Source organism: Phyllobates terribilis, unplaced genomic scaffold (assembly GCF_046119375.1).
Source record: "Phyllobates terribilis strain yellow unplaced genomic scaffold, ASM4611937v1 Scaffold_11__3_contigs__length_659146591, whole genome shotgun sequence".
Taxonomy (NCBI): domain Eukaryota; kingdom Metazoa; phylum Chordata; class Amphibia; order Anura; family Dendrobatidae; genus Phyllobates; species Phyllobates terribilis.
This window is the reverse complement of record NW_027362771.1, coordinates 331,766,179-331,786,696: the sequence shown is the minus strand read 5'-3', so window position 1 is coordinate 331,786,696 and position 20,518 is coordinate 331,766,179. Positions and strand designations below refer to the sequence as shown.

At 42.1% G+C, this 20,518-nt stretch overlaps 1 protein-coding gene across 1 annotated transcript in view; it reads right to left on the bottom strand.

The window, feature by feature from the left end:
* Positions 1-408: 408 nt before the first annotated feature.
* ACSBG1 (acyl-CoA synthetase bubblegum family member 1) overlaps positions 409-20,518 on the bottom strand; it is an 82,389-nt gene continuing 62,279 nt past the window's right edge. Inside the window, exons 10-14 of the mRNA XM_073652686.1 lie at positions 12,207-12,440; positions 2,961-3,178; positions 2,147-2,286; positions 1,442-1,688; positions 409-1,112 (exon numbers count right to left, since the gene is read on the bottom strand). Of these exons, the coding sequence (XP_073508787.1) occupies positions 1,030-1,112; positions 1,442-1,688; positions 2,147-2,286; positions 2,961-3,178; positions 12,207-12,440 (922 nt within the window). The 3' untranslated portion in view covers positions 409-1,029. The remainder of the gene's footprint in view (positions 1,113-1,441; positions 1,689-2,146; positions 2,287-2,960; positions 3,179-12,206; positions 12,441-20,518) is intronic.

The following is a 20,518-nucleotide window of genomic DNA, read 5'->3' as shown; positions in this document are numbered from 1 at the left end:
TCTGTATGACATGTCCATGTACCTTGTTTTTCTTTTCTGACAGCACATGGACACACAGAGCTTCAATGATCCATACACACCTGTTTCAAAAATGGAGCTGTCTCTCTAGTTCATGAGATTGAGAGAATGTCCTATTCTCATCCGTTTTGTGGATTGGCTTCTGTCATTAGTCTATGGGGACACGGATGAAGTGATCAATGGATAACAGACAGACAGTATATCAGCGTCAGTGATAAAAAAAAACAAATGAGAAAAATAATGGATGCAACTAGGAAGAACCCTGAGAAAATAATAAAAAAAAATATTTTGCTCTGTTTCTATTGGATGGTAATGATCACACGGATGTTTGAATGTAACCTAGACCACACAAAGAAAAAAAAACTTATAGCCCACTCTGTATACATGTTTATTTGTTGAGGACAGGTAGAAATTTTGTTTTTACATCTGAGGTGCATACAGACTAAAGCTGGCCACACAATACAGCTGAAGCTGCTGATTTCTGGATTACCAGTAATAATGTCAAGGGAATAGAAGCGTGTTGAAATTCAATGTCTGATCCTTTTGTTCCCAGGCAAGATGAGCCTCTATCAGAATTGTCTGGCAGCAGCTTCCTCCCATTTCCCCATTCAAAACCCATGCATGCTCGATCCATCTGGGAGTGCATGTGTTTGGTGGGAAGGGCCGTTAGAAATAGCAGTTGACCGAACCAGCATTTGGCAGACATGACAGGTATCTGATGTGTATGGCCAGCTTAGGGCAGTGATGGGATATTTACGGCAGGAAGTATTAGTTCTTATTTAAAAAAAAAAAATGTCTAGATTACTTTATTTGTAAAAACATTAAAAAAGTAAAAACTTTTTAGAACATTTTAACTTCTGACAATAAAGGTTATCTGTTTAATTTATACAATACTACAACTATATTTCTTCACCAAACCTGAAGAAGATGGCTTGGTTGTATTGCTGGACTGTGCTCTTCTCGGGTGGATTTACAGGTTGGACAGCATTTTGGCTTCGTGTTTGGATATTTTCAATGTTCTGGTGAATAGAAAGCTTCTACTTCTTTATTGTACTTGTCTAAGATGGCATGTCGTTTTATCTTCATAGTGGGTCCTAAAGCGTTATGGAGAAAAATATAGAATAAAATCATGAAATAAAGATCTAGCACACACTCTTAAAGGGGGCGTCCTACATTTCCCAGAGGATGGGTGATGGGGGTCTGATCGCTGTGTACCCTGATGATATGGAGCGTTCCCATTTGAATAAAACATACTTGACTGTCATTCTCCTGATCAGTTGGACCCCCAAAAATCTGACAGATACACTGTATTGTGGCTGGCACAACCCCTTTAATCTAATCTGTGCAGATTATGGTGATGACCGATCATAAGGCTTATTCAGAATCATCGGATAATGCAATAAATAAACTATTGACATCTCACCCATTTCACCACCCGCTATTGAGAAGTCCTTGGAGAGGATTGTCCACTTCTGGATGCGCTGAGCATTTGACACCGCTTCACTGTTGACCTTGTCTATGCCTTCTTGAATAGCGCTGTACACAGCCGTGTCCTTCTGTGCCACAATCTCTGATACTGTTGTCGCCTTACTGCCAACATGGTGGCAGAACTGTATTGCCTCCGAGGTAAGTTTATCCAATGGCTCCAAAGTATCCATGTCCACAGTGCTCTGGTAATGAACAGAGTAAGTTATATTAAATGCATTTTACGGTTTCAGAAAACCCTTGGCTGCTGCTTTTTTTTTGTTAAAGAAAAACTGTGCTTCACTCACCCTCTATGGGTCTAGCTCGGAGTATCCCTTGCTGTTCCCGGTGTCTTATTGTCTGCAGAACTGATGTCCCGTTGACAGCACTGCAGACAATTACTGAGCTCAGTAGTTCTCCCTGAGCTGACGGCAAAAGCTGCTCAGAGTTGCTGAGTTCACTGATTGCCTGCAGCATTGTTGACATGACTTCAGTGCTGCAGACAATAACAGACACCGGAAGCGGCGGCAACTCAGCGCTGGACCCAGGGAGGGTGAGTAAGGCAAAGTTGTTTTTTTTTTTTTAAATTTACTACAGCCAAATGATGTTTTCCAGAATGGGAAAACCTATTTAATATCTACTCTTTATCTATTAATTACAGTACCTTCAGAGTAAACAGCATAGAAAGAAACTTTCTTCGATCTCCAATCAGCACTGCATTGCTCACAATTGGTAAATGTCTTTTCACGGCATCTTCAATGAGGATTGGAGGAATGTTCTCTCCACCAGCGGTAATAATCAGCTCTGCTTATACAAAACAAAGCTATAAAAAACCATTACAATGGACTGAAGTTGACTTCCTAAATAGACCACATGCTGCTAGCCGTATAAAGGTTATAGAGAAGTGCCAAATACAATGCAAGAATTTCCTCAATGGTCCGATTCAGCTTAAAGGGACTCTGTCCCCACAAAATGACTGTTCAAACCAAGTACAGGCGCTCGGTGCACCAGGGGGTGGCCAAACATTTAAGTGCGCATATGACGTCAGAGCTGTCAATCAAAGAAAAGAGGGGGCGGCGATAGACGGAAAACTAATAGGTGGGTAGGTGCTCTTAAATGTTTAGCCTCTCCAAGGTTGCACTGGGCTCCTGTACTTGGTTTGAACAGTCATAAAATGACCGTTCAACCTAAGTCCTGCCATTCAGTTCTTCATGGCAGGGCCAATCATTTATATACACCTTCCCACCTGCTCGGGACCCGTCGTGATGCATCGAGCGCCTCTGGGTGGTTTGAACAGTCCCTTTAAGGCCACGTTCAGTGTTTGGTCAGTATTTTACATCAGTATTTGTAGGGCCAAAACCAGGAGTTGGGGATAAATACAGAAGTGGTGCATGTTTTTCCTGTGATTTTGGCTTACAAATACTGAACGTGTGAACGTGGCCTAAAACTCTAATTTTCGTCATACATTTCCAACGTACCTTTGATTCTGCCTGTCACTTGCAGAAAATCTTCAGAATCCATCTTCCCAATGTCTCCTGAATGTAACCAACCATCTTTGTCGAAAACTTGTCTAGTCTTATCCTCCATATTCAAGTAGCCCATGAAGACTGTCCGCCCCCAGAAACAGATTTCTCCGTTTCCATCCAGATCCTTATTCTCAAGCTTCATTTGGCATCCAGGGACGGTTTTACCACAACTGTAACAATAGCATAACTGCAGAATTAATACTGGTATGGAAAAGGTGACAACCATCCTATTGTCTAGGTGTCGCCACAATAAGATATTTGTGAATATGACGGAGTGGACACAAGTAATTCTTGATAAACTGATAATGCATTAGTACAAGTGCCCAGCACTAAAGTCGTCAGAAAAGTCACATTTGTTTTAGCAACCATTTTCATATTTTGAATCGTAAAAGAAAGAAGTGTCAAGTGTTCCTTAGGGAGGCCAGTCCTTTCTTATTTCTGATTCTTTCAAAGTATATTTGATTTATATTTTCTATTACAAACTTCAGACTGAAGTGCGTTTTTCCTGGCATTTTACTTTTTTTATTGGTTACAAAATGCTGTGGCTAGATACTAAACTAGAGACTAAAAAGTCTATAGCAAAATGTAGACATTTTTCCCCAAAAGCAAGTGCTGTACATTAGGTATGGCATTTACTGCATGATGCTTGTCTATTGGACTTAGAAATAAGCAGAAAAAAATCTTATGCTTAATTTAAAAAAAATAAAAATGCTAAAATATATAGTTCTCACTGACTAGCCTAAGTTTGCATTGTCTCCATATAGAACAAGATTAGTAACTCTGCCCCATTGTCTGTATAGGAGCGATTCAAACCTTTACATCATGTGACCATTCTCTCTGAAGTATGAGCACAGAAAGCCGGGGAGATCAGGAATATTAACAAACTTAACATCGTCCAGTGTTTTGCGGACAATATATGATATTTTAGACACACAGAATGTATTAACGATCAGCAGTGCATTGTAATGGAGTACAGACAACTAGACTAAGGGTGCTTTCACATTGCGTTCCGCTACCCGTTCCTTGGCCCTGTCAGGGCTTATGTCCGAACCGCTCGCAAAACGGGATTCGGACGTATGCGCCAACAGGGCCATAGACTATAATGGTGCTGGCAGAGAGAACGTGTGCTGTGTCATGCATCATTTTTGGGAGTATACACCTACTGGAGGAGGGGAGGACACTCAGACGTAGTAGACTGTTTCTGGATGGTCCGTCTCCAGTAGGTGTATACTCCCGAAAATGATGCACGACACAGCACACGTTCTCTCTGCCAGCACCATTACAGTGTATGGCCCCATCAGCGCATACGTCCGAATCCTATTTTGCCAGAGGTTTGGGCATAAACCCCGATGGGGCCACCGAACAGATGCCTGAACGCAGTGTGAAAGCACCCTAAGGAGTAAACAATGGTATTGTGGCTACGTGGATGCAATTTTTGTTTTTTCAGCACTGAAAACAAATCGCTTAATTAAGTGATTTGCAAAGTTAAATAATTTTCAATGCTGATAAGAATTAGAAAAAAAAAATCAAAAAGAAGTTTAGTTTTTTTAAAAGGTTAAAATCCTTTTTAAGGATGCATTCACCTGTCCGCATTTCATGGTCTGTGCACACAACTATAATCCCTGGACCGACCAGTGGACTCCTGACAAGAACTAACAGTCTCACGTGCATATACTGTATATATATATATATATATATATATATATATATATATATATATATATATATATGTGCCTGTTAATTCGATTCAGGAGACATGGAATTGGCCCAGGAATTGCAGTCCGTGTAGAAATCATGAAACATGGATGTGTGAATGCGGCCTAAGGCTATGTTCTCACGTTGCATTATTGCAGCATTTTTTTCAGCAGCCGAAACCTGCGGTCTTGGCAGTAAAAACCCAGCGTTCAAGATGCACCATTTTTGCTGAGGTTTTTTGGTGCGGATTACTTGTATGATTTGTCTACAGTACATGTTTAATAACCAATAACGCTGCAAAAATGCTTAGCTACGTTTTTTGCACTCTCATTACTTTCAATGCGTGGAAAAATGCTGCAGATTTGAAAAATTCTGCAGTTTTCCAACTCAGTAAGGAAAAAAAAACAAGTGTGTGAATAAGATTTCTGACATCTCATAACTTTTGCTGGTACTGTAAAAATCAGCTTTTAATTTGCATAAAAATGTTGCAAAAAATACAGTAATGTGTAATATGTGAGCAGCATAGCTGAAGGTGTGTTCGTGCATGATCAATTTGCTACGTTTTTGTCCTGATTTTTCCTTGCAGTTTTGTCACAAAAAAATGAAGGATTTCCTCTTGCCAGCAAAGTGAGTGAGATTCCAGAAATTGTGTTGCTTATTTTTGTTCTTTCAGATTTGAACCTTTTCATATCAGCAACATGTCCATTTTTTCAGTGTTTTTGCAACTTTTTTTCACCTATTTTAATGAAGGGGAAAAGGCACATCAAAAAGTGGCAAAAATGTGCATATTTTATGCTGTTTTTGTCCTGCCAACACTTCAGTATTTGGAGCAGAAATGTCTGCAGCAAATAATTAATGTGCATAAACCATTAGGCTGTGTTTACACATTGTGTTTTTGCTGCATTTTTTTGTGCAAATGAAAAGCTGCTTTTTCCAGTACCAGCAAAATCTATGAGATTTCTGAAATCTCATGCACAGGCTTGTTTATTTTTTCCTGGCTAAATTGGAAAACTGCTGCATTTTTTTAAAATCTTTCAGTGTTTTCTCACCAATAGTGCAAAAAAACCAGCAAAAACATTGTCATCAGTTTTTGTAGCATTTTTCGTGAAAAAAACAAAGATATAGCAGTATGTGTAATATTTATTTTTTTTTTTTTGTGATTTTCCCGAGTTTAAACCATAATGTCTTGGTCTCTTCACATGAACTGTTAGTATTAATTAGTACAAGTTTAATTAAATTAGTGATATGTGTGAAAGTAAACCTTGCCCGACCAACTACCAATGTCTTAGGTAAACTATGCTCGGCCAATTCATCTCCTCCTGCTGTTTTTACATTTCTAATTGTGTATTTTTTCATGAACTCGTATGAACTTTTTTGTTCAGAATAGTCACTATTTTTTCACATTTATGAAACTTTTTTCACTAAATAATCTGATCAAATTGCTCTTTTTTTCCAAAAATGTTTCATGATGTCACATACGTCTTGCGTTGCTGGTCTAACACTTTTTATTGTTCATGCTTGTATGGTGGAAGCAAAGCTGAATTTTAAGATCCTGAAAAATGCAGCAAAAATGCCCAGTAAGAAAAGCAGCAAAACCTGTGTTTTGTTTGCAGCTTTTTTACTGCCAAGAGATAAAATCAATGTATGAACATAGCCTTAAAGGGATTGTCTGATCTTTTAAAAAATTCAGCTAAAAAATGATATGCTATGTTAGGCCAAGTGCAAGGCCTGAGGGTGACACAGGGATTCTTTCTGTGGTGTTCTTTCCATCTCTGCGTCATGCATTACCCATTAAAGTCTTTCAACAGACACAAAAACACGTTTATGCTTTGGCTGGAATTTTTCATTAAATGACTGCCTTTGAAAGGATTTGGCTATGGTATCTTCAGCAAATGGTATGGGTTGTTTGGAGACAAGAAGCTACAACAGGAAAGAAGGACTGGAAAGACACAAAGCGCAAAATAGGGTCTTATCTGGGTAACAATGTTAAAAGAATTGCATAATGGTGCTCACCTGGTTGGGTTGTGTGCACACAACCACTGATAACGCTTAAAGCACACCTGTCAGCCGGATTGTGCTCAGTAAACTACATACACTGTTAGGTGGGTGACATTATACTGCTTAATATGATACCTTGGTTGATGAAATCCATCCTGTGGATCTTGTGTAATCTTTACTTTCAGTTTGTAGATAATGATATGCTTGTGCTTCGGGTCGGCCTGTGGGGGGCGCTCTATCTGGTGCTCTGCTTACATATTCATCTGTATGCTCTTATGACAGCTCACTGTTCCTTCACTGGATTTCATCAACCAAGGTATAATTTTACTCAGTGTAATGTCGCATGTAGTTTACTGAGCACAATTCTGCTGACGCTTTAAGGCTGCTGCAGACCCATGAGAGGATGAAAGTGCAATTAATGGAGAAACAAGAGGGGTCAATTTTTGAGGCAACAAAACAACGCTGGCTGACACTTAGCCCCAGCGATGATAAGTTAAAGGTGTCTGTCAGATACATCCATTACTAATGCTATAATAAAGTATTACAAAAAACAAGAATACTTTATTAAAAAACAAACAAAACCACTACTCTACACCATCCCCCTTTGATCATTTTATAAACCAACTAGATCCCTTGTTGGTGCAAAGTAGCTCATCAAATCAAATGTAGTCGAAATAGTGATAAGAAAAAAAATAAAGAAATTTCTGATGTTTAGTTTCATGGGCTTTATCTTAATGTACATAGCGTTGTCCTCCTTTTTGTTGCAGACTTTAACCTTTCTTATTTCTATAGTAAATGAATAGTGGGCCCCAAGAGTGATGTTCTATGGTGGGCCCCGTGTTCTCCAGTCCGACAATGGCCTGCAATCCCGTGATGGCGTCATATTATGGTGTCAGATAGTGCTCAATATTTGGCATGTACATAGAGCAATATCACACCAAAGTGAATAAAACCTTGGGCTCCCCAACATGTCAGAGCAGGAAAGTCTTGCACAAGCTTCCCTCCCCACTCGGGTCATTTTAATACACATTTTCCCAGCAGGAATGAGCACCAGTCAATGTTCTTTGGCAATAACCGCTCATCAGGAGGGATCCAGCAGCTGGACCTAAACTAATCTTTAAGGCTGTGTGCCCATGATGAATTTTATAGAGTTTTTTACACTGACTATTTTTGCTGCATCAAAAATGCAGTATCTTACAGTTCCAACAAAGTGGATGGGATTTATAGAAATCTCATGCAAACTGTGCTTATTTTTTGCTCAGCATAAACTGACCTGCGGTGCATGTTTCACATACGCAACATATCAATTTCTCTTGGGGATTTGTAAGAATGGTGGACTGTACTATCACGCTCCTACGGTCCAGCAAACTTGTTGGTTAATACGATGTCTGTAACCTGAGTTATTTGCGGCGGCTCCGGAAGATGGAGGTCTGGAGACAGTGGAGGTCTGGTGCCTACACGTGAGTGTGATGCACCCCATACTGGACAGCACATTGGGACTGCGACACGATTATCCTGTAAAGTGCAGGGGCGATGTGAAGTAGCAGCTCAGTCATGGCTACCGCCTGCAGTCACTTTGCAGATACGCTGAGTGTTATGTGCACATTTTTTCCCATAGATTTGCATTAGATGCAGAAAATCTGCAGGTAAAAACCGCATGTACGTTTTTAGTGAGTTTCCATGGCGGAAACACATCAAAAACGAGTGGAATTGGCACATGACTATATAAATAAAGATTTGTCAAAGCCAAATACTAGGAAGTTTCAAAAACTAGTTTTGTTTAAAACATGACATACCAAAAAGAGACAAAAAACTCAGCGTCAAAAACGCGATAGAAACGCAAGTAAAAAAAACTAAGTAAAAAACGCAAGTAACCTAATTTACTTAATAGGTGCAGAAATGGGGCAAAAATCTGCCACATCAAAAGTTCACCAAAAGCTCGTTGTAGGAACATTCCTAAAAGTTTGAAATCTGCTTGCAATGTACAACTACTGATCTTGTATTTAATACTTATCATATATATTTACTACTATTTACTACGTATAGAGTTGGGGAACAGTAGATAAGATTATTGGGCCTTTGAAAGGTGACCGAACAATGTGAATGTTCAACATGTAGGATTCTTTCACCTAAACAAAAATTGCGTCTCGGAACTAAACGCTGCTTGCGTATTAATGGGTTCTCCACTCCTATTTTTAAATCTGGCCAGAAAGAACGTATCCTTATAATATAAAGAAAAAAAAATTACACTTCCAAAAACCTGCCACTTCGATCTTCTATGGCAGGACCAGAAGTCATGACGTCCTATCTGTCAGTCACTATACACGGCAGTGAATCCGTGCCCTCAGTGGTCAGCCAGTGACTGAATGGACGAGACAACATCACTTCGGTTCTGGCAGAGAACAATGCCATGGTTGAGGTTTGTAGGGGTAAGCATCCCTTATTTTTTAATTTTATGAAGGTCATTTCCTCTTGGCCAGTTTTCAAAAAAGTGGTGGAAAACCCTTTACACACATTACAGTCACTGGTGAACTTTGTCATGTTCCCTGTATTGTTCTTTGTTTGTTACCAACTGTTTGCATAATCTTATGAATAACTGTATGAAGGTGTGGACATATGTTGAATGCACACCTGTCCAGAGATAAACTGGTTTCTTATTACCTGGCAGATCCATATCCACATAGAGTGAATGGGTATTACTGCATGTTGCATTTTTGCCTTGTCTTTCCTGCATTTATTTATTCCTGTGCGTTTTTTGTTGAAAAAACGCAACATTTTACTGTCCAAGTAAAGTGAATGAGATTTCTGAAATCAGTTTTATATCTGCAGCATGTCACTTCTTTTAGTGTTTTTCACCTATTCTAATGAATTGGAGAAACGTATTAAGAAAATGCATCTAAAACGCAAGCAAAAACGTTGCAAAACCAGGCGTTCTTTATGCAGCGTCTTTCCTGACGAGACATGTTTTTAAAACAAAAATGTCTGCTGCAAATATTTAACGTGTGCAAATATCACAAACAGTACGAGTCTATATTGCTTTCTAACAAACAGCCTCATGGCCATCCTGCTTTTAGGAAAGTATGCCTCTGTACAAATTACATCCAGTTTTTTTTTCTTTTAGATTTGTGTAGCCTTTGCATGCCTCCAAATTAATCGCCCCAAGATTCTGCGGACATTTTAAAAAAATCTATACTTATTACTTCTCTCCCAGACCAGTATTACTCTCTTGCTCTTGGTCCCGTGTCCCCTTCTGGCCTCCTGACATAAACATTGTCAGGTGATCACTACAGCCAATCAGCAGCAGCTGATTGGTTGCAACTTTCACTTTTCCACTTCACTAGTGGAAGAAACACTGGGGACGATTCGTTAAGACTTGCATAGTGCATGTCAGTCTTAATGACATGCTCGCTGGAGTACACTGACCTGATTCATTAAGTGACGTTCGCCGCTTAATGATTCAGGCATGTCTGGTACCCAGCGTGCACCGGTACCAGAAATGTATCCAACCGGATGTATCCACTTTATTGGCATAACTTATGAGGAATTTGACGGGCTAGCATGACCACCGGCCATCTTGCCCATGCCACACCCATATTAGCGTAGCCGGCTGGGACTGGCATGTAAACACCAAAAGTCACATAACTTTTTCGCAACTGCTGAGTCTTGCAAAAATATTGTGACCTATTAAGGGGTTTAGGCCAGATTCTTATCGAATTGCCTCCACTGATTGGGCGTAATTGTAAATGCTGAAAGCTCACCTGTCAGCAGGATTGTGCTCAGTAAACTACATACACTGTCAGGTGGGCGAAATTACACTGATTAATATGATACCTTGGTTGATGAAATCCATCCTGTGGTTCTTGTGTAATCTTTACTTTCAGTTTGGAGATAATGATATGCTCGTGCTTTGGGGCGACCTGTGGGAGGCCTCTATCTGGTGCTATGCTTACATATTCATCTGTATGCTCTTATGACAGCTCACTGTGCCTTCACTGATCTGCCTCCTATTTTACTTAGCTTCGCATTACTAGATGCATTATGTAAAATAGGAGGCAGGTCAGTGAATGACCAGTGAGCTGTCATAAGAGCATACAGATGAATATGTAAGCAGAACACCAGATAGAGCTCCCCCCACAGGCCGCCCCGGAGCACGAGCATATCATTATCTCCAAACTGAAGGTAAAAAGATTACACAAGAACCACAGTACAAATTTCATCAACCAAGATATCATATTAATCAGTGTAATGGCGCCTACCTGACAGTGTATGTAGTTTACTGAGCACAATCCTGCTGACAGGTGCACTTCAAGTATGTTGTGCCGTAGCTTCTGCAAATAAATGTTATGATAGGGCTTATTGTTTCATGTATTCTTACTGGTAGAAGTGAATTAACACCATATAATTCACTGCTTTTTATTAAGTTTATAAAAATCATACTGCTCCTGTTATTCATCTCTAAGTATATTTTGTAAGTATAGATGTACTTTGATCAACAGCTCCCACCACAGAATATCATGTGGTCCCCACAGCCAACCCTCCACCCACAGGTTAATATGCCCACAATCCCATACACACAGTATGATGTCTCACATCTCCCAAACAGTTTTACGTCTCCACACACAAGTATGATGTCCTCACAGCCCCTCACACAAGCATGATGTCTCCACTGCCCCTCACACAATATTTTTTTCCCACGCACAAGTATGTTGGCACCACATACAAGTATGATGTGCCCACAGCCCCTCACACAGTATGATGTCCCGCACACAGTATGATGTCCCTGCAGCCTATCACATGGTATAATGGTTCCACAAACAAGTATGTTGTCCCCACAGCCCCTCACACAATATCCCCACAGCCATCTCTTATCAACTAATGGGAAAAAACTTGTCTTCACTGAAGACAAATTTTGTCTGTGAATTGAGAAAATTGAAAGAACAGTCCCAGTGGAGATAGAAGCAGATTTCTCTGATAAGTTATATTACAAAGTTTCTTATTGTTGCAAAGTTGCTGATTGTGCAAGTGTTTCAGCAGGTGTGTGGAGTCGTAATATTGTCAGGACCGCTTAGTTCCGATGGGGAAGTGAGCGGGTCTGTCATAAACAATTACTGGGCAGCTTAATTATTAAATGGAAAATACTGTAAGTAATGTTTAACTAACAACACATTTAAAGGTCTAAGTCCAGGATTCATGTGACCTGCATTAAATCTTGTTCCAATCTAGTCACATTCATAGATGGCGGATGTAGCTAGCTCTGTGTTCTCATCCAAATAGTGTACATGTGCAGAAGTCTGGACCATAAAACAGACCAGACTTGTGCATGCTGCCATTTTTTTCAAATGGACTATTGGGTCATATGAAAAATTCTGGAAAATCGTTCCTGTGTACTGGCCCACCAGTTATTGGATCAGTGTGCTCTCCATTCAGCACATGGACAGCACATTGACTTAATATAGGCTTGTCTGAATGATCCATAGAAGCCATGAGAAAATAAAGAATTCTTACCACTGAAAGCGATGGTTGTGAGGGCCAGACATAACATGGGGCCCTGTGGTCTCACTCATGCCGTATGCTTCATATAAAGTAATATTGAGCCCCAGGAAAAATTCCAGTGTTTCTGCGGAGATTGGAGCCGCACCTGAGAAGTGTTTCTGGCAGTGGGAAAAACCCAACATCTTGCGAATTTTGGACAAGACCAAGAAATCAGCCACGGCTGGGAGAAACGTCTTTAGTTCACCACTGAGAACAGATGAGAATATCAATGGTTAAAACTTTGTAGATTTTCTTATGGGCTTTTTAATAATACTTGAGTACTACTACTTGCAATAAAGACCAGTCATAGTTTAATGGATGATAACAGTATGGGCTGTGTCAACAATTTGTATAGTCTGAATTGCAAATAATTTTCTATTAAAACTGGTTTTGTGCTTATGGTTATTTCACCTAACAATATGGTGCAAAATATGGAACAGTTTCCTAGGATGTGTAGTTCGATATTAAGTGTTGTATCTTTCTATATAGACTCTGTGTATTCTGTATACCACTATATATTTGTATGGCACGATGCATGGCTCCTCTGAAATGCACGAGGTTTTCCACTACTAATTTCCCCCCCTTTCATATGTCCTAACTCTTCCTAACGATCAGTTTTCTAATATATTCCTATTACCTGCCCTGCTCCTGTAAGCTTAAGGCTGTGTGCCCACGTAGCGTTTTTCAAGCGTATATGCTGCGGAATTTCCGCAGCGTAAACGCTTGAAAAACGCATGTATATCCGCACCCCATGGTCCTCAATGGCATTCCGCAATGTCAATGCCCATGCTGCGGATTTTTCCGCAGCGTATATGCTGCGGTCAAAAATCCGCAGCATGTTCATTCATTTTGCGGAAGCGCAGCGGAATCAATGTGCGGATGGTACCCAAGTCTGGATGAGAGGAGACTCTCATCCAGACCTGGGTACCAAAGAACCTGTAAAAAAAAGAATAAAATAAAGTTTATACTTATCTTCTGATGTTTTCCCTCCGTCGCGCTGTTGTCTGAAGGACCTGCCACGTCATTGAGTCATGTGACCCACCACATGACTCAATGACTTTACCGCAGGTCCTGCACACAACAGCGTGAGCCGCTCAAGCCTCCGGACGGGGCAGAGAATGCATCAGAAGGTGAGTATAAAGTTTATTTTTTTATTTTTTACCATTCTGAACAAGTTGTCAAGCACTTTTCCAAGTGATGCTTGGAGAAGTGCTTGATAACCCGCATGCGGAAATGCATGCAAAGACGCCTCACAAACGCTTCTACCTGGCGGGAAAACCGCATGTAATATCCGCATGCGATTTTCCCGCCAGGGAGAAGCGTAAAAAATATGCTTCAGGTCCGCAACGTGGGCACATAGCCTCAGGCTATGTTCACAAATCATGTTTTTTTCAGCGTTTTTTGCTGCAAATTTTTATGCAAAATTTCAGCAGCATTTTGCAGTACCTGCAAAATCTATGACAAACCAGAATTTTCTGTTCACACATCATGGTTTTTTTTGTTGTTGCGTATTTTGTGCCTTGCATGCTTTTTTGGAAAATAGAGCAGGTCACTTCTTTCAGTGTTTTTTCACCCATAGGAAGTAATGGGTGGTGAAAAAAACGCTGAAAAAACGTACCAAAATTTTCATCAGCGTTTTTTCAGCGTTTTTGATGGCAAAATAGTATGTGGTTCTTTTTTTTCATAGAACTTTATGTACATGCATAAATAGAGACAGAAGGACAGTTAAAAAATGCTGATAAAATGCACCATAAAAGCACAAAAACTGCAAGAAAAATACTGAACAAAATGCCCCTGAAGATAAAGTTTTGCTGCAGATTTGTGCCGCAAAAAACAACGTGATGCGTGAACATAGCCTATCTCTATTTACGTGTCTGATATAGTCATCTGTAGTGATTCTGGCTCTGCTACTTCTGGTCTGGAAACCGGAATCAGACGTACTGAGAAGCGCACGTCATTGGTAGTGGTGGGGCTACCTTGTGAGTGACAGCAGTGTGAGCATGCATGCTCAGATCAGTCTTCACTGTCCTCCTCTGCATGCATCCTGCTGATGCTTTGAAGTGCAGTGCCTTCAGCTGACAAGCCCAGCTTATCACAGGGCTTCTCAGCTGAAGGGACGGCACTTCAAAGCATTGGCAGAGTCAGTCTGCACCACGCATGACCGAGCTCAGATCAGGCTTCACTTTCCTCTCTGCTTGGATCCTGCTGAAGCTTTGGAGTGTTGCACCTTCAGCTGACAAGCTCTATGATATGATTTCTAATAACAAGCAGCATATGGCAGCGATTGTCAGCTGAAGGCACGGCACTCCAAAGCATCAGCAGGATACAGTCAGAGGAGAGTGATGTCTGATCAGAGCATGCGTGCTCAGACTGCTGTCACTCACAGAGGTAGCCCCGTCCCCATCAATAACGTACGCTTCTCAGTACGTCCGATTCCGGTTTCCTGACTGGAAGCAGCAGAGCCAGAATCACAACAGAAGACTAGATGGCCCACATAATAATGAGCAGTGCAGGTAATAGAAGTATATTAGCAAATTGATTGTTAGAAAGAGTTAGGACATATGAAAGGGGGTGAAATTAGTAGTGGAAAACCTCTTTAAGAGAGAGCTTTTAATGTCTCTTGTTTGGATCAATTCCCAATTTTTGCAAGCGAAAACATCACCAAAATGCAATCTATAAACTCGGAAAACAATGCTGGTAGTTAGTCCACTGCTTTTATGGTTCTTTAATCTCTTAACTAAAAAGTGATTATGGTGCCATAAAGTCTTTCATGGATGCATAAAATAGCATTTTACAACCAGTTAAACTATTCTTACACTGAAGAAGACATGGGTAACAGGAATAAGCTTGAGCTTAAATGGATTGTTTGATACATAAAATGTCCTGTATACAGTGCATTGTGAAAGTATTTGGTCCCCTTGAACTTTTCTACCTTTTGCCACATTTCTGGCTTCAAACATAAAGATATAAAATTATAATTTTTTTTGGGGAAGAATCAACAACAAGTGGGACACAATCGTGAAGTGGAACGAAATTTATTGGATATTTTAAACTTTTTGAACAAATTAAAAACTGAAAAGTGGGGCGTGCAATATTATTTGGCCCCTTTACTTTCAGTGCAGCAAACTCACTCCAGAAGTTCAGTGAGGATCTCTGAATGATCCAATGTTGTCCTAAATGACTGGTAATGATAAATGGAATCCACCTGTGTGTAATCAAGTCTCCGTATAAATGCACCTGCTCTGTGATAGTCTCAGGGTTCTGTTTTTAAGTGCAGAGAGCATCATGAAGACCAAGGAACACACCAGGCTGGTCCGAGATGTTACGGGTCCGGGTGGTGGTACCTCTGTGCTTCGGTGCAAGGAGGGACCAGAGGGGAGTGACTAAGTGCCTACTCGGCCTGACCAAGGTCACACAGCGGCTTAGTCGACTCCGTGAACCAGGGAGGGACCGGGCAGTTGGACCAGGTGCCACTCTGGGACCGACCTTGTGTGAGAGCAGGTGACTCCCACTGGTCAGATGGCAGGAACTGACCTATATAGCGGATGAGCATGGCAGGAAGGCTGACTGGTGGTCCGGGTGGATAAGCAGGCTGGTTCGGCTGTTAGCCAGACGGGTGCTCCGCATAGGCAAGCAGGCGGCACGGCAGGTAACAGGCAGGTGCTCCGGGTAGGCAGGCTGGCGGGCATGACAGGTAACAGGCAGGTGCTCCAGGTAGGCAGGCTAGCGGGCACGGCAGGTCACAGGCAGGTGCTCCAGGTAGGCAGATTGGCGGGCACGGTAGGTTACAGGCAGGTGCTCCAGGTAGGCTGGCTGGCGAGCACAACAGGTAACAGACAGGTGCTCCAGGTAAGACCTGAGGGCTGGAGCAAGTGTTAGCACACGGAACAACAACCTTGCACAGGCACCTCCATTTTGGAGGAGGTGCCTTATATAGGGGAAGTCTTCCGGCCATTGGCCGGGGACTCTATAGGACGGCGCGCGCGCGCGCCCTAAGCACAGTGCCCGGGAAGTCGCGCTCGGTGCGCGCCACAGCATCAGGGGAGCGGGAAGACGCTGGACCTGGACCGCGGCCGTGAGGGGAACAGCGTCTCTGCCCAGCAGGAGGCAGAGACGCCGATGCTACACGAGATACTGTTGTGGCGAAGTTTAAAGCCGGATTTGGATACAAAAAGATTTCCCAAGTTTTAAACATCTCAAGAAGCACTGTGCAAGTGATCATATTGAAATGGAAGGAGTATCAGACCACTGCAAATCTACCAAGACCCGGCCGTCCCTCTAAACTTTCATCTCGAACAAGGAGAAGACTGATCAGAGATGCAGCCAAAAGGCCCATGATCACAGCTGAGGTGGAAGAGTCTGTCCATAGGACAACAATCAGTCGTACACTGCACAAATCTGGCCTTTATGGAAGAGTGGCAAGAAGAAAGCCATTTCTGAAAGATATCCATAAAAAGTCTCGTTTGAAGTTTGCCACAAGCCACCTGGGAGACACACCAAACATGTGGAATAAGGTGCTCTGGTCAGATGAAACCAAAATCGAACTTTTTGGCCACAATGCAAAACGATATGTTTGGTGTAAAAGCAACACAGCTCATCACCCTCAAAACACCATCCCCACTGTCAAACATGGTGGTGGCAGCATCATGGTTTGGGCCTGCTTTTCTTCAGCAGGGACAGGGAAGATGGTTAAAATTGATGGGAAGATAGATGGAGCCAAATACAGGACCATTCTGTAAGAAAACTTGTTGGAGTCTGCAAAAGACCTGAGACTGGGACTGAGATTTATCTTCCAACAAGACAATGATCCCAAACATAAAGCAAAATCTACAATGGAATGGTTCAAAAATAAACGTATTCAGGTGTTAGAATGGCCAAGTCAAAGTCCAGACCTGAATCCAATCGAGAATCTGTGGAAAGAGCTGAAAACTGCTGTTCACAAATGCCCTCCATCCAACCTCAATGAGCTCGAGCTGTTTTGCAAGGAAGAATGGGCAAGAATTTCAGCCTCTCGATGTGCAAAACTAATAGCGACATACCCCAAGTGACTTGCAGCTGTAATCACAGCAAAAGGTGGCGCTACAAAGTATTAACTCAAGGGGGCCGAATAATATTGCACGCCCCACTTTTCAGTTTTTAATTTGTTAAGAAAGTTTAAAATATCCAATAAATTTTGCTCCACTTCACGATTGTGTCCCACTTGTTGTTGATTCTTCCCCAAAAAAATGGAATTTTATATCTTTATGTTTGAAGCCAGAAATGTGGCAAAAGGTAGAAAAGTTCAAGGGGGCTAAATACTTTCACAATGCACTGTAAATTTGTAAATGGTACATCACAGGAGGATGTATCTGTATTCACTTCTCCACAGCTTCTATTACAACTGAAACAGGATGTCATCATAGGGCGGTACTGTGATCACTTATTATAGCTGTTTTCACCGACCTTCTCTTGATGACGCTGTGATAGCGGCAGAGAGAAGTGACTGCGGCTCTGCAGCTTCTTTCACCGCTACTGCACAGATTCTGTCCCTGCCACCTCTTTCACTGAAAGGAGAAGTCATCAAGGGTTGGTAATAGAAGCAGGGTGAGTGACAGCATCACCACCCCTGATGACAATTCATTTCAGGATAATGACAGAAGCTGTGGTGCTGCTTCTATCCCCGCCGCCTGATGAAGTCTTGTTTCATTGAAAGAGGTGGCGGGGACAGAAGCTGTGTGGCGGCAGTGATAGAAGCTGTAGTGGTATGATGACTCCCATACCCAGCACACAGAGACGGAAGGGATTCCTGCTCTCTTGTCTCTGTGTAGCACTGGTTCAGAAGCAGCAGCACGAAGGACATTAAACAGCAGTAAACAGTGGTGTAGCCTTGAATCCAGCTGTTTCTCTCACTCTGACCCTCATTCCTCTCCGCTCCTTAGACTTTAACAGGCAGCTGTAATCTAATCCCTCAGTGAGCTCTGAAAAGCAATGTCAGGGTAGGCTCACACTTACACATTAGTCTCTGTTGAGGACTACGTCAGGGTTTCTGTTGTAGACCACGTTTTTTGCATGTCAGAAAATGACGATTAGGCTGTGTGCCCACGATGAGGAGTTAATGCGTTTCCGCCGCGAAAACGCATTAAAAACGCTTGTTAAGTTGTCTGCCATGTTTCCCAATGATAATTCGCATGTGCTGTGCAAATGTTGCGGAAATTTCCGCTGCGGATTATCATTGTGGAAGAATCCGCAGCACAACCATTTCTTGTGCGTAATCGCGGCAAAATCGCCGCCATTGACTTGCATTGAACTGCATAACATCCGCATGTATACATGTATGCATGTGGATGTTATACGGTTCAATGCGCGGATGGTACCCGGGTCTAGAGAAGAGGAGACTCTCCTCCAGACCCGGGTACCATTAGTAAAAAAAAGAAAACATAAAAAATAAAATTATACTTACCTCTCCGATGGCCCCCGGTCTCCTCTCCGGTGGCGTTCTCTGTCCTCTGCGTCCCACAGTGTTCTGAAAGGACCTGCGGTGATGTAATTTAGTCATGTGATGGTCACGCGACCGCTGACGTTGGCGGTCGCATGACCTGTCAGTTGACTAAATGACGTCAACGCAGGTCCTTTCAGAACACCGCGGGACGCCGATGACAGAGGGGGCCACCGGAGAGGTAAGTATAATGTTTTTTTTATTTTTTACATTTTAATTCTTTTTTTTACTATTCATGCTGCATTTAAAGCAGCATAAGTTGGTCACACAATATAAATCCATGCCAGTTGAATGGATTTATATTGTGTGACCAACTTGTCAAGCACTTTTCCAAGTGATGCTCAAAATTGCTTGGAAAAGCACTTGAAAAAACGCATGCAAAAACGCTTAAAAAAATGCTTCTCGCTGGCAGAAAAAAATGCATGTAAAATCCGCATGCGTTTTTTCTGCCAGGGAGATGCAGAAACGCTCAGGAAAAATCTGCATCAATTCTGCATCGTGGGCACATAGCCTTACTGCCAAGACGTAGGCCATACAGTGACTCAGTCGGTTTAATTTAACTGAATGGCTCCATTGGGCTGTGATGGCATTCGCGTTGGAATCCAGTGTTTCGGGGATTCTGACAGAAACTTCATTGTAGTGCTTTATTGGGAGCACTGTATTAGTGTGAACCTAGTCTTAGTTGTATTTAGGAATAAATGATGAGTTTAGGAGGCTGGGGGAGGAGAGAACTGGCTCATAAGTGAGTAGATTTCACTGACAAGATAAAGTATAAGATCTCCTATATTTGCTTGTGACTATTGCTTGTGTCCCTAACATATCTGTTGAAATAAAGATAAAGTGGCCAACTCTTTAAATCTGTTGAAACAGCAGTGGTAATGCAAACATATTTTTCATAAGAAGATTATATCAACAGTAAAAAAAAATATAAACCATAAATATTAATTTATTTGATTTAGAGACATAATTTAAGAAGACAGTTTAAAAAAATATTTTATTTTAAAACCATGGTGTTTACACTGGCATCAAAGCTTCCCTTTCACATCCTTTTGATTCATCATGGTTCTGGCTGCGTTTCAGTGTTTTACTGAGCAGAATAAACTATCCTGGTTGTCAATATAAAATCTTTGTAATTCAATAGATGACTGAGGGGTGTAACGTGGGTTGCCAATGTAGCACCCCGAGGGCTCGGCTGCTACAGGGGTATTGCACCTCGAACCAGAGGTGTGGTATTCCACTCCCGGGTAAGGATGGAGTGTGGACCAGGACTCAGTAGGCTGCATGCATCACACACACCCCATTTCCGAGGGACAGCTCAACGGTGCTCCCACTAGACAGAAGTGCAGGCACGACAGCATCTGTTCCTGGCTGGAGTGGGGAGGGGGTGGAATACCCAGTGGTGTAGGAGCAGATAGGGGTGGGTCTCTGGGCATAGGTAGGAGCCCATTGGTTGCAAGTCACCTGGGCTCACACATAGAGGGAGGTATATAAGATGGGCACCATCTTAGAACAGTCGTCAGTCAGAGGAGCCAGTTCAGAGAGGAGTTCAGCTAGAGAGGGCTGACAGGGAGCTGTGGCTCAGTCTGGGCTCAGCTCCGGAGGCAGGCCTGGAGTGGAGGCCAGAAACAGCAGAAAGAGAGAGGAGAAGGAACGGAAAGGAAAGTAAGAAAGGAACTGGAACAGAGGAGAAAGGAAGCAAGGAACACAGAGAAAGGCCCAGAGACACGAGGACAGAAGGAACCCCATATGCCCAGGAGATACAGGGTGAAGGGTTGGCAGAACAGGGTACCGGAACCCAAATTGGTGGAGG